Source organism: Trachurus japonicus, chromosome 15 (genome assembly GCF_045865225.1).
Source record: "Trachurus japonicus isolate A0001 chromosome 15, Traja_1.0".
Lineage (NCBI taxonomy): Eukaryota > Metazoa > Chordata > Actinopteri > Carangiformes > Carangidae > Trachurus > Trachurus japonicus.
The window spans coordinates 1,106,440-1,121,732 of NC_140921.1; the positions used below are offsets into that span (position 1 = coordinate 1,106,440).

Here is a 15,293-nt window from a genome sequence, read left to right on the forward strand (position 1 = left end):
CATATATAGCCTAGTATGTATATATGTCCCCTCACATCATCAGCAGGGCCGGCCCTAGGATGTTGGTGGCCCCCTAAACAAGGTTTTTGTTTGTGGCCCTGCACTCTAAGCTCAAACACCAAATCACTGGTTAAAACTGAATACAGACGTGTTTATCCCTCTGAGGTTTGAGGACATTTTCTCCACTTTTACATATTTTCTTAAATGTATCTTTTTAAGATACTTGCAGATGTAACAATACTCAAGTGTTTTATGTCTAAATATTAGAACCTCCGCTGTAAGCACACTGAGGCCAGTTTGTCCTAGAACACTGTAGAAAGAAATAATTTAGGACAAATGCTGGAAATTTGAGGTCTGCTTTTTGAAAAATGTCCAATCCCTTGTGAAAACACTCCTTCAGTCATGAGAATGAACTGTTTTGGTGCTTGAAATAGGATATGAACACAGTAATAGATACGTGTAGAAAACAAGTCTAAAATGACATTTTGTCAGATTGTTTTTTGAGCACAAATGTTGTCATTCTGCCGTTCTATTTTCACCAAATGTCTCAAATGTGAGATAAAAGAAGCTGAATATTGACTTCACATTACATATAAAGCTCATAGCTGCACGTGCAGACCTCAGGATGTTTAAATGACTTGATGAACCCCGGTACCTTTCTGATCATGTGGCCCCCCACCTAACGGCTGTGGCCCTGAACAACCGCATAGAGGGTTTATACCAGCGGCCAAATGATCATTGGACAGTGTGATTAATTTTGAGTTGTTGTGTTCAACCGGTGAAACTTGTGCTTTAGTTGTGTTTGACTTTTGCCACCTGTGCTCAGCTTTATGCAACACAGGTGCATCACAATGAAAATGTGTTGGTGAGTTGTTAAAGTCTAAACAGGTGAAAACTAAAGTGCTGATGGTTTTGACTGATTCAATCAGTGGGTTCAGGCAACTGAGAATTTGGTTCAGACAACAGGGTTTAGTGTTTTAGCTATTGAGAAGAACTGTAATAGTTAAGCCCCGACGGCTTTTTTCTTTTCTTTTCTTTTTTTTTTTCAAAACTTTATTTAAAAGTTCCACAGTCAGAACATTGACCGTGGACAATACAAACAGTCAGGCATCAAGGAAGGATGGATGAAGTGCATAAGTCATTACATAGGTAACATAAATATAATAAAATAAATGAAATTAAATAAAGGAAGAAAGAAAATGGCAGGACATATTACATTTCTCCAAATATTTCTTCAATTATGTTAACAGTGTGTAGGACATTTTTTATTATCAATTCTTTTAATACATTCAAGGTTCTTGAAATCAATTTCAAAAACAGGGAAGAAAGGTCGACCTTTGGAAAATTTGGTTTTATGTATGTGGAATTTTGCAATTAGAATAATCAGATTAATTAAGTGTTACCCAGGGGGCAAAGCAAAAAAACGGACACGGAGCGTTGTAAAAGGTTTGACAGCAGAAATGATCTCTAGGAACTTAAAAGGATTAAAACCTGGGTGGACAACCTGGTCAACTAGCTGCTGGAAAGCTACAGGGGACAAAACCCCTTTCTGGGCTCATTTTGCTGGTGCAAATATTTAGGAACTACAATGGTATAAATAGTCATACAACTATAACATTTGGCAGAGAGTATCTTGACACATAGGGGGAGGCAGGAAAAAAAGATTCTGGGGTTTGTTGCAACTCGATTTTAAGATATCACCCTCAACATCCCAAAAAAGACAAAAAAAAGTACTGTTCGCCTGACAAATTCTCATGAAAATTATTATTTTTCAGCACTTTATGGAGAATATCTAAGCCTAACATGTATATAGAAAACTTCCTTAATTCATAAGCTTCCATTTGAGTCCCAGATAGTCTTTCTATCTCCAAAGCTCCACTTGCTGTGGCCAACGGTCTTCTCTATCTATCTGTTCACTTTGGGGAGACCAGAAATAGAATGGTTTCTGATCATGTCAGTTAACATGGAGTTTTTCACAACAGGTGTTGCATTGTTTGGAGACAGCCTGTAGCTTTCCAGTAGCTAGTAGAAAGGCTATCTTGGACTCAAATGGAAGATTATGAATTAAGGAAGTTTTCTATATACATGTTAGACATAGATATTCTCCATAAAGTGCTGAAAAATCATAATTTTCGTGAGAATTTGTCAGGCGAACAGTACTTTTTTTGGTCTTTTTTGGGATGTTGAGGGTGATATCTTAAAATCGAGTTGCAACAAACCCCAGAATCTTTTTTTCCTGCCTCCCCCTATGTGTCAAGATACTCTCTGCCAAATGTTATAGTTGTATGACTATTTATACCATTGTAGTACCTAAATATTTGCATTTACATCATTTCACCAGCAGAATGACCCCAGAAAGGGGTTTTGGCCCCCTGTAGCTTTCCAGCAGCTAGTTGACCAGGTTGTCCACCCAGGTTTTAATCCTTCAAGTTCCTAGAGATCATTTCTGGTGTCAAACCTTTTACAACGCTCTGTGTCCGTTTTTCAAAAAACTGGGATTTTGCCCTTTGGGTATGTTGCATTTTCCTATCTTTATTATTAGCCCCGACGGCTTGAGTATTAATCCAGATGCTGATGACATCACAGATGACATCACAGACTAAAGTGACCTCCATTTTAAACAGAAACTATGACGTGAATGTGACCGAACCTGCAGTAGAAACCAACCTGAGCTGTTCTTTATGTAACAACGTGTGTGTGTGTGTGTGTGTGTGTGTGCGTGTGCAGATGGGCGGCCAGGTGTCGGGGGGGGGCGGGGCCCACGTGGTGGTGGTGGGCGGCGGCTTCGGGGGCATCGCGGCGGCTCAGCAGCTCCAGTCTGCAGGACTGAGCTTCACTCTGATCGACATGAGAGACGCTTTTCATCACAACGTGGCGGCGCTGAGGGCGTCGGTGCAGCCAGGTGACACACACACACACACACACACACACACACACACACACACACACACACACACACACACAGATAAATATAGTATATCCCTCTATGGTACCATGTTGCCCTCAGGCAGCAACATACCACTTTCTGGCCTCTCACATCTCCACAATTCATCCCACTTAAAGCAGAAGTAAGCGATCCGGTGGTTTTGGCTAATGCTGCGTTCCAGGCAGGCTTTTGAAACCGTAAATTACAGCTTCAAGTCACAACTTACGACTTTGTAGCGTTCCAGGCAACCCACTCGTGTTTCTCCGACCTGTTTTACCTGTGAAAGTCACTATAACGGCCACTCGTAACTTCTGACCTGTGAACTCGTACCAGATCAAACTGGTACGAGTTCACAGGTCGGAAAAACACGAGTTACGAGTTGCCTTGAACGCACCATAACAGTCCTCGTCCCTACGTCACCACATTCAGGCGCATCCCTTGGCTGCACACACAGAGAGGACTGCCCCTTTATGCCGTTCTCTCTCCTCATTGGATAAAGGTTGTAGGATACAAGGAAAGTTTTCTCCTGGGCTCAGAGCAGAGCAGAGTGACTGACAGACCCGTGTTTCAGACCAAACACTCTATAGAAGTGATTGCTGTCGGAAGATACAACTATTTAAGACTTAGATTAACACAAACATTCACCTGACTTCTGCTTTAATGAAGTAGGGAACCAATAACAATGCTTTAATTTATCACATGACTTTCAAGAAGCCACTGAAACCCTTTTTTGCAGACTTTTTCAAAGGAAACAGGTTTGCCATTTTGCTCCACTAAAACGGTCTGAAAACATACAGTAACTTCCTGGCCCTTTTTCATCTGGAAAAAAATATATTTACACTAATAGATTAGTAAAGTTTAATTTTTAATAGTTCCATGCAATTTATTTACTTATTAAATAATGGAAACTTGTTAAAATGCACGTGTTGCCCCAAAGCAACAACGTACCATTATAGAAAATTGCAGCGTTGCCTTGAGGCGACAGTGGACCATTATGGAATCAATATTACATTATGAGACTATGGTAGTGTGTGTTTAGGTGTAAATATAATGTTCAAAAACATATAATTCATCATCATTTTGTTTTTTATCCTTAATAAATGTGATTTTGGATGCAGTAAAGTAAACATCAGGCTATTATGATGATGATGAGGAAGATGAGGATGAGGCCAGTGAAGGTGAAAGTCTACAGAGACTGGTCGCTGTTTCTAATACAGTAGATGAAGAACCGTGATGGTACAATGTTGCTACAGGAAACGCATCCCAAAAACTTCCAAAAATATATATATATTTTTAAATTTCTTGGGTTTTAGTACACTATGTGTTTTTATGTCTTCATGTATTTTTACTCAGTGTTTGTGATCTGTGTTGGTGTCTGTGTTGTCTTGCTGCTGCTCAGTGACATTTTACATTTCCCCTCGGGGATTAAATAAAGTATTTCTAGTTTCTAATTTCTAATTCTAAAAGTACAAAGTACCTGATAATTCTACTTAAGTACAGTAACGAAGTAACAAAGTATTTGTACATAGTTACTTGCCCTCGCGCTGACCTTTGACCCCGTGTCTCCAGGCTTCGCTCAGAGGACGTTCATCCCGTTCGCGGAGACGTTTGGAGACAGTTTCGTCCAGGGCCGAGTGGAGCGAGTGGATGTCGAGGGACAGAGGGTCGTCCTGCGGGGGGGGCGGGTGAGCCAGGCTATCAGTTCCCATTCACTTCCAGTGTTTGTGCTAAGCTAGGCTAACAGTTCCCATTCACTTCCAGTGTTTGTGCTAAACTAATCTAACAGTTCCCATTCACTTACAGTGTTTGTGCTAAGCTAAGCTAGGCTAACAGTTCCCATTCACTTCCAGTGTTTGTGCTAAGCTAGGCTAACAGTTCCCATTCACTTCCAGTGTTTGTGCTAAGCTAAGCTAGGCTAACAGTTCCCATTCACTTCCAGTGTTTGTGCTAAACTAAACTAGGCTAACAGTTCCCATTCATTTCCAGTGTTTGTGCTAAGCTAGGCTAACAGTTCCCATTCACTTCCAGTGTTTGTGCTAAGCTAGGCTAACAGTTCCCATTCACTTCCAGTGTTTGTGCTAAGCTAAGCTAGGCTAACAGTTTACATCCACTTCCAGTGTTTGTGCTAAACTAGGCTAACAGTTCCCATTCACTTCCAGTGTTTGTGCTAAGCTAGGCTAACAGTTCCCATTCACTTCCAGTGTTTGTGCTAAACTAATCTAACAGTTCCCATTCACTTCCAGTGTTTGTGCTAAACTAGGCTAACAGTTCCCATTCACTTACAGTGTTTGTGCTAAACTAGGCTAACAGTTCCCATTCACTTACAGTGTTTGTGCTAAACTAGGCTAACAGTTCCCATTCACTTACAGTGTTTGTGCTAAGCTAAGCTAGGCTAACAGTTTACATCCACTTCCAGTGTTTGTGCTAAACTAAGCTAACAGTTCCCATTCACTTCCAGTGTTTGTGCTAAGCTAAGCTAACAGTTCCCATTCACTTCCAGTGTTTGTGCTAAACTAAGCTAACAGTTCCCATTCACTTCCAGTGTTTGTGCTAAGCTAGGCTAACAGTTCCCATTCACTTCCTGTGTTTGTGCTAAGCTAAGCAAGGCTAACAGTTCCCATTCACTTACAGTGTTTGTGCTAAGCTAAGCTAACAGTTCCCATTCACTTACAGTGTTTGTGCTAAGCTAGGCTAACGGTTCCCATTCACTACCAGTGTTTGTGCTAAGCTAGGCTAACGGTTTACATCCACTTCCTAAGGAGATCCAGTTCTCCCACCTCATCCTCTGCACCGGCAGCGACGGTCCGTTTCCTGGGAAGTTCAACACGGAGGCGTCGTACCGGAGCGCCGTGGAGACGTACGAGCAGTTCGCCTCGCAGGTTCGATACCGACAACGGGACCGACACTGACGTTCAGAGTCTGTACTGTTTTATTTACCTGTGTTTGTGTGTGTGTGTGTGTGTGTGTGTGTGTGTGTGTGTGTGTGTGTGTGTGTGTGTGTGTGTGCAGGTCCAGGCTGCTGACTCGGTGCTGGTGGTGGGAGGGGGGTCGACCGGTGTGGAGATGGCTGCTGAGATCAAGACGGAGTATCCACACAAGAAGGTCTGAACCTGAACCTGAATAGTAGTAGTATTTTTATGTCACTATTTCCTCATTAACAGTCAATGGGGAAATAGTCGTCAAGCTCCCATAGATTTCCATTATAATAAATTGTAATGGAAGTCTATGGGAGCTTTTCCAAAAAACTAAAAATTCCCCCAAATCAATATTGTTGCTAATCAATGACATGTCCAAGTCTGGTAAAATCCCCACCCAACATATCCAGCTTGCATTCAGTATTTTGAAAAATACCCCCCTTTTTCTGTGCATTTTTAGCCTTTTTTTTTCTTCATAGGACCCTATATACTGGCATTTAAGGGGTTAAAAGTCTGAAATTAATTGAATATTTGGTATGGATCAACAGAGGAGAAGTAGAATAGAAGATCTATGCAAAAAAAAACTGGAAAAAAATATTAAGGTATACTATTTTTATGGCGTTTTATCGAGTGTACGTAAATGAGGACCAGGCTGTTCTGATCCTTTAAAGGGATAGTTCAATTAGTTAGTAATTCAAATTTCACTCATTATCTCCTCCCCCTCATGTGGACTAAGGGCTGGGAGAAGTTTCAGAGTCCTCCGTGGCTTCTCTGAGTTACAGGGGGTCTCGGCGTAGCAGTGCATGTCCATATAACGGTTGCAAATGGATACCAACTGTCTTCGTAACAAAAAGACACACCAAAAAACATCCAAATACCTCCATGCTGCTCGTATGTAATGTCCGTCTTGTATTGAAGCCCCGACATGAGAAATTGTCCCGAAAAAAATTAAATAAGTCTATATTTCAAGCTTGTTTTGTAGCGGAAGCTTCTCGAAGCTCCTCTTCCCGGTTCGTCAAATAAGAGAAGCTTCTGCTAAAAACAAGCTTGAAACATAGACTTATTTAATTTTTTTCGGGACAATTTCTCATGTCGGGGCTTCAATACAAGACGGACATTACATACGAGCAGCATGGAGGTATTTGGATGTTTTTTGGTGTGTCTTTTTGTTACGAAGACAGTTGGTATCCATTAGCAACCGTCATATGGACATGCACTGCTACGCCGAGACCCCCTGTAACTCAGAGAAGCCATGGAGGACTCTGAAACTTCTCCCAGCCCTTAGTCCACATGAGGGGGAGGAGATCATGAGGGAAATTTGAATTTTGGGTGAACTATCTACCTTTAACCTAGCTCCCGTCTCCCCCCCCGCCCCCCCTCCAGGTGGTTCTGATCCACTCCAGAGTGGGTCTGGCCGACCCTGGGCTGCTGCCCAGCGTCCGGCGTCAGGCCAAGGAGGTTCTGCTGGAGAAGGGGGTGGAGCTGCTGCTGGGTGAGTTCAGCTGTTCACCTGTTCACACCTTCACAGGTCCAGTCCAGACCCGGTGTCGGTACCAGATGTGTCCGGGGGCTGCGACTGGCGATGACGTGGCAGTGTTAATTTTGTCGGCTATTTTTCAATTTAGTTTTATTCTTAGTCTTGTGTCAAATGCCCTTATTAGTTTTAGTCATATCTAGTCAGCTTGTATTCTTTTTTGTTTAGTCACATTTTAGTCGACGAAAAGTCTTGGCATTTTAGTCTAGTTTTAGTCAAAGAAAATCCAAAGTATTTTAGTCTAGTTTTAGTCGACTAAAATCCCAAGTATTTTAGTCTAGTTTTAGTCAAAGAAAATCCCAAGTATTTTAGTCTAGTTTTAGTCAAAGAAAATCCCAAGTATTTTAGTCTAGTTTTAGTCAAAGAAAATCCCAAGTATTTTAGTCTAGTTTTAGTCAAAGAAAATCCAAAGTATTTTAGTCTAGTTTTAGTCGACTAAAATCCCAAGTATTTTAGTCTAGTTTTAGTCAATAGTCTTGTTTAGTCTTTGAAAGCATGTTAATCACAATTAACCTAGTCAAACCATGACAGCTGTCAGATGAGCCAACTTTCCAGCTTATGTGTTTATTTAACCTTTATTTTACCAGGCAAATTGCTTGAGATAAAAAAAAACTCCTTTACAAGCACGGCCTGGCCAAGAAAGCAAGTGTGTGCGTTTATGTAGGCCACTTGTCAGTATCTAAACAGAGATGAACACACACACACACACACACACACACACGTCGACCGACTAGCGCGGAGAGGCGTCTACGCCAGGGACACATCGTTGACGAATATTTTTTGTCTTGTCTCGTCTGACGAAATTAACACTGTGACGTGGCACATCGTGATTGGTCGTGAGGATTTATAAAAGTTGTAGGTAGACGAAAGTGAAGTGAGCCATTTATATTTTCTTATGATAACATTAAACATTTACACAACTAACAGTGACGAAAATGATTAAAATACTGTAATTAGCGCAGACGGGCGTTCACCAACATTTGTTTAGCGTTGCCATGGAGATCTGTGCCAAATCTGGCGAGAGTGTGTTGTCGAGCCAGAGACAGAGACAGGTCTGGAACTAAGTTCATTTCTCCTGAATTGTCCGTCTGAAAATCGACATTTTGGAGTCAAACTGTTGAGAAGAGATGTGTCTGTGACAGATGAGTCCAATATTTACTACGGGGCAAAGTGACTAACTTAGCTAACAACCGCGGTAGCATCCAAGTAAACGCATTACGCCACCACGACCAATCACCATGTGCCACGTCATCGCCAGTCGCAGCCCCCAGACACATCTGGCAGCCCGGACACAGTTGGTTTGGTACCTACATCAGTTCTGATTAGGGGTGGGCGATATGGCAAAAATATCATATCGCGATTTTTAAAAAATAAAATCACAATTTCAATTTTATCACGATCTTAAATTGAAAAAAGAAAAACAGACAACTTAGGCCAAAGAACCTTTCTGAACAGATTTTAATCTAAATAGTTGCAGTTTTGCCAACATGTGCAAACAACGTAAACATACTAAAAGGTAACAACACTCTGATAAAGCCACTCTTGCAACATAAAAGGTAGCTTTCAGTAAACATGAAAGTAAAATATCAATGAAGACATTACTGTTTGTTTTATTCAACACAGTCATTTTAACAGGATTTAAGTATCAAAACACTAAATAGCTTATTGAAAAGGGTCAAATAAAAATGTCAACTAAAGTAACTGTGGTTGAATGTGCCCTAGACGAACTTACGATCTCTGCACTTTGGCAGATCGTCTACACGCTCTAATCCTTCACCATCTAAAATCGTCAAATCGCCCACCCCTAGTTCTGATGAGACCCGGTTCTGGTGCTGTGTTACAGGACAGAAGGTGAGCGGTCTGTCCGAGCTGCCCCTGAACGTCACGCGGAGGAACACGGTGGTGACGACAGAGCGAGGAGACTCTCTGACCACGGACCTGATCATCAGCTGCACCGGGATCAAGGTCAACTCTGCTGCCTACGCCTCGGGCCTCAGTGAGCGCACGCACACACACACACACACACACACACACACACACACACACACACACACACACACACACACAGAGGATAAGGAGGTCAAAGGTCACAGCCTAGTTTAGAACAAACACTGAAAGTATGGGAAAACCTTTAGCATAGCTTAGCACAAACACTGGCAGCCTATGGGAACTGTTAGCCTAGCCCCCAACTTTTTCTTGAAATTTTACCACCAATTTTGAGAAATTGTGTCACTTTTTTTTTTTAATTTTACCAATTTTTTCTAGATGTCTTAAAACATTTTTTTGATAAATGTCACTATTTTAAAAAAATTTTATTTTTACTTTTAAAAAAAAGTTTAACAATTTTTTTGCTATGACTATAGGGATTTAGCACAAACACTGGCAGCCTATGGGAACTGTTAGCCTAGCTTAGCACCAATACTGGCAGCCTATGGGAACTGTTAGCCTAGCTCGGCACCAACACTGGCAGCCTATGGGAACTGTTAGCCTAGCTCGGCACAAACACCGGCAGCCTATGGGAACTGTTAGCCTAGCTTAGCACAAACACTGGCAGCCTATGGGAACTGTTAGCCTAGCTCAGCACCAACACTGTTAGCCTAGCTTAGCACCAACACTGGCAGCCTATGGGAACTGTTAGCCTAGCTCAGCACCAACACTGTTAGCCTAGCTTAGCACAAACACTGGCAGCCTATGGGAACTGTTAGCCTAGCTTAGCACAAACACTGGCAGCCTATGGGAACTGTTAGCCTAGCTTAGCACCAACACTGGCAGCCTATGGGAACTGTTAGCCTAGCTTAGCACAAACACTGGCAGCCTATGGGAACTGTTAGCCTAGCTCAGCACAAACACTGGCAGCCTATGGGAACTGTTAGCCTAGCTCAGCACAAACACTGGCAGCCTATGGGAACTGTTAGCCTAGCTCAGCACCAACACTGGCAGCCTATGGGAACTGTTAGCCTAGCTCAGCACCAACACTGTTAGCCTAGCTTAGCACAAACACTGGCAGCCTATGGGAACTGTTAGCCTAGCTCAGCACAAACACTGGCAGCCTATGGGAACTGTTAGCCTAGCTCAGCACCAACACTGGCAGCCTATGGGAACTGTTAGCCTAGCTCAGCACCAACACTGGCAGCCTATGGGAAGTGTTAGCCTAGCTCAGCACAAACACTGGCAGCCTATGGGAACTGTTAGCCTAGCTCAGCACAAACACTGGCAGCCTATGGGAACTGTTAACCTAGCTCAGCACAAACACTGGCAGCCTATGGGAACTGTTAGCCTAGCTCAGCACCAACACTGGCAGCCTATGGGAACTGTTAGCCTAGCTTAGCACCAACACTGGCAGCCTATGGGAACTGTTAGCCTAGCTCAGCACAAACACTGGCAGCCTATGGGAACTGTTAGCCTAGCTCAGCACCAACACTGTTAGCCTAGCTTAGCACCAACACTGTTAGCCTAGCTCAGCACCAACACTGGCAGCCTATGGGAACTGTTAGCCTAGCTCAGCACCAACACTGTTAGCCTAGCTCAGCACCAACACTGGCAGCCTATGGGAACTGTTAGCCTAGCTCAGCACCAACACTGTTAGCCTAGCTTAGCACCAACACTGTTAGCCTAACTTAGCACAAACACTGGCAGCCTATGGGAACTGTTAGCCTAGCTCAGCACAAACACTGGCAGCCTATGGGAACTGTTAGCCTAGCTCAGCACAAACACTGTTAGCCTAGCTTAGCACAAACACTGGCAGCCTATGGGAACTGTTAGCCTAGCTCAGCACAAACACTGTTAGCCTAGCTCAGCACCAACCCTGGCAGCCTATGGGAACTGTTAGCCTAGCTCGGCACCAACCCTGGCAGCCTATGGGAACTGTTAGCCTAGCTCGGCACAAACACTGGCAGCCTATGGGAACTGTTAGCCTAGCTCGGCACCAACACTGGCAGCCTATGGGAACTGTTAGCCTAGCTCGGCACAAACACTGGCAGCCTATGGGAACTGTTAGCCTAGCTCGGCACCAACACTGGCAGCCTATGGGAACTGTTAGCCTAGCTTAGCACAAACACTGGTAGCCTATGGGAACTGTTAGCTTAGCTCAGCACCAACACTGGCAGCCTATGGGAACTGTTAGCCTAGCTTAGCACAAACACTGGCAGCCTATGGGAACTGTTAGCCTAGCTCAGCACCAACACTGGCAGCCTATGGGAACTGTTAGCCTAGCTTAGCACAAACACTGGTAGCCTATGGGAACTGTTAGCTTAGCTCAGCACCAACACTGGCAGCCTATGGGAACTGTTAGCCTAGCTCAGCACCAACACTGGCAGCCTATGGGAACTGTTAGCCTAGCTCAGCACAAACACTGGCAGCCTATGGGAACTGTTAGCCTAGCTCAGCACAAACACTGGCAGCCTATGGGAACTGTTAGCCTAGCTCAGCACAAACACTGGCAGCCTATGGGAACTGTTAGCCTAGCTTAGCACCAACACTGGCAGCCTATGGGAACTGTTAGCCTAGCTCAGCACAAACACTGGCAGCCTATGGGAACTGTTAGCCTAGCTCGGCACCAACACTGGCAGCCTATGGGAACTGTTAGCCTCTCCTCAGGCGGCTGTGTGGCGGCCGGCGGCGCCCTGAAGGTGAACCAGCACCTGCAGGTCGAAGGTTTCTCCAACGTCTTCGCCGTGGGCGACTGCGCCGACGTCAAGGAGCCGAAGCTGGCGTACCACGCCTCGCTGCACGCCGCCGTCGCCGTCGGCAACATCATCAACAGTCTGAAAGGGAAGAAGCTGACGTCCTATCACACAGGTACACAACACACACACACACTTACACACACACACACACACACACACACACACACACACACACACACACACACCTGTCTGTAGGTCAGTCATTGATATACTGACTAGATGACGCGTTCCCAGGCAGCTCTATAGGACGAATCGCCTTGTTGTTTACAACTACTTCCTGGTAGAAAACCAGCATGAGAACAATAGTGACGGACGAGAGTTTCACTATTTATCTAATTTTTCATGTCACTATATCACCGTTTAGACTAATCTGATGTTTGTAAAGTTTATAAAACCAATGATTGGACAAACATTACTATTTACGTGTGCACATTTTTGTAATTAGTCATAGTTATCATAGATTAGCCGGGCTAACGGTTAGCTACCTGTTTAACTTTAATAACTCAGTGACTCAATAAACGCTCCATGAACAAATATTTTTTCCAGCGGATATCTGAGTTCCAACATGACTGAGCTAACTGGAGTAGTTTCATGTCGTGTCCCACAACGGGAGGGTTTTAACAGCTGACGTCCTGCTGTTAGCTTAGCTACCGCCGTTAGCTTAGCTACCGTTAGCTGTCCCTGTCAGCTGAGCCACTGATGCTTTCTAGACACTGTGATTCCCCCAAACTGAATAAATACAACACATAGCAACACAAAACACACACACAGAAATAGTAATGTTTCTTCAATCATTTCAGATTTGTCTAAACAGTGATAGGGCGTGAAAAATATGAGATATAGCTAAACTCTCGTTCGTTACTATTGATCTCATTCACATTACGTGCTGGTTTTCTACCCGGAAGTAGAATGTGAACAACAAGGAGATTCGGTCTATAGAGTGCCTAAGCGGAAGCAGGAAGTAACAGCGCCATGGGTCCTCAATTCGAAAAAAGTCTCCATACAAATGAATGGGAGTCCAAGTTTTATTTTGTGATCCGATTGAATTGCGCCATGAGAAAAAAATATGTCCTCTACCTGTTTAATATGATGAGTCTTATTTTAAGTAGAATGAGATTTGTTTTGACTAGAAATAAGACAAATATTCTTGAGTTTTTGCAGTGTAATGCTGCATTAGCATCAAAACAAAGAAGGCTAAATAAAAAACGATAATACATACATAGTCTAAGAAAAAAAAAGGAAAAGTTAGGGGGAGGGGCCCACTTTAGTATTCTTTAAGGGGGCCCAGAATTCATAGCAACGGCCCTGTCCACACTAAATACATTCTTCTGTTGCCGTTTTACGATAAACTGCTGGTTTCTCTTCATGAAACGTGATGTTTTAAACAGGTAGAGGACATATTTTTTTCTCATGGCACAATTCAAACGGATCACAAAATAAAACTTGGACTCCCGTTCATTTGTATGGAGACTTTTTTCGAATTGAGGACCCATGGGGCCGTTACTTCCTGCTTCCGCTTCGGGACTCTATTGAGTGGAATGCGTCAACGCGGCGGCCATCTTGGTCAGGGGGAAGCCGCGTCTACTTCCTGCATTAGAGGTCTATCAACCATTAACATCACCACAACTCACCGAATATTCAACCGATTTTCAAGCCGTTTGGTTTATTATAAATGTCAGACATAGATTTAATGTATATTATTCTTTTTATAATTTTTTTTAAATGTATTAAACATACACTTACATACTCAGACACACACCCACATGCATAAATACACTGTTCTACAGGGTCTGACTGCTGGTCAGACGTATATTATGTCTATAGACCAGAGCGGCATCTGAGAATGACTGAGGCATTCTGGGTAATTTAGGGGCAGCGCCCGGCATCCCTCCATTGTAAAGTTCAGCCTAACTGGCTTCTTGACAAACTAACTAATAAAAAGTTGTCTATTAACAGGCTGTTTACAGACAACACTGAGCCAAAACCTCCCGGTGATTCCACCAAATACGTGTAGATGTCTGGGTCAGACATTTCTGGCCACTGTGTGGAGTCATTGATCACTGTGGGAGGCTAAAGGAGCATACCGTAGATTCATTCAGACATTTCTGGCCACTGTGTGGAGTCACTGATCACTGTGGGAGGCTAAAGGAGCATACCGCTAGATTCATTCTTTGTAATTTTTCAAGATTAGCGTGAACGGTGGGTTTCAAAATAATGATGAGACATAGTGCTACAAAAGAAACACAAAATAAAACATTCAAATTGATTGTTAGTTAGTCTACGCTCCATCAAAACACAAAAAGCCACTGAGTGCAATTTAAAAATGCCGGGTGCTGCCCCTAAATTACCCAGGATGCCTCAATGCCTCAGTCATTCTCAGATGCTGCTCTGGTCTATGGTCAGAAACCCCGGACCAAGATGGCCGCCGTGTTGACGTACGCTGAGAAGCAGAAGGCGCCATCTAGTCAGTTTATACTGTATATAGGCCTACTGTATATATATCTATGTACGGTCAGTCAGCTGACCGATGCTGCTTCTGGTTGCTAGGTAACGTGACCATGTTGGTGGCGATGGGCCGAGACGACGGCGTGGGGCAGTTCAACGGGCTGAGGCTGCCGCGGTGCGTCGTCGCCATGGCGAAGAGTCGAGACCTGCTGCTGTGGAAGAGCTGGAGGGAGATGAAGCAGACGCAGCCCTGACACACACACACAGACACACACACACCTGACACTAACTAATAAACAAACACACGGACTAAAAGTTTATAAACTGTGACTTTATTTTTTTCAACAATAAATAAAAACATTAATTTGCCGTCGTCATGTTTGTGCAGCTTCAACACGTCGTTGTCCACAACAACAACAACCCTCTGAACAAACAAACAAAGTAGAAAACAATAAATATTCACCGAGTGATTAAATAAATAAACTGAAGTGAAGCGACGTCAGAGCTCAGACTCGTCCAGCAGCCAATCAGCTGCCTTCATACGTCCAATAAATACTCAGCAATAACAATAATAATAATAATAAACACTGGAACAGTTTTTAAAGGAGGTCACATGACATCACAATGACATCATCATGGTGTCGTCATGACAACGTGGTTTCAGAATCTGAAGCTGCAGCACAAACTTCTCTCATCTGGATCAATTCTTTAACCGATTGACCCGACAGCTTTGATTTAAAATAAAAAAGGTAAAGACACAGGTGTTGTGTTTCCAGGGAGACGGAGGA

General features: G+C 43.4%; 1 protein-coding gene across 1 annotated transcript; it reads left to right on the top strand.

Moving 5' to 3' along the window:
- Positions 1–2,721: 2,721 nt before the first annotated feature.
- aifm2 (AIF family member 2, ferroptosis suppressor) lies at positions 2,722–15,071 on the top strand. Its single transcript, XM_085799174.1, has 8 exons — positions 2,722–2,902; positions 4,496–4,611; positions 5,686–5,805; positions 5,936–6,028; positions 7,225–7,333; positions 9,219–9,371; positions 11,972–12,172; positions 14,608–15,071. The coding sequence occupies exons 1-8, from the start codon at positions 2,728–2,730 to the stop codon at positions 14,757–14,759; spliced, it is 1,119 nt and encodes a 372-aa protein (XP_085655300.1). The 5' UTR covers positions 2,722–2,727; the 3' UTR covers positions 14,760–15,071.
- Positions 15,072–15,293: the final 222 nt, after the last annotated feature.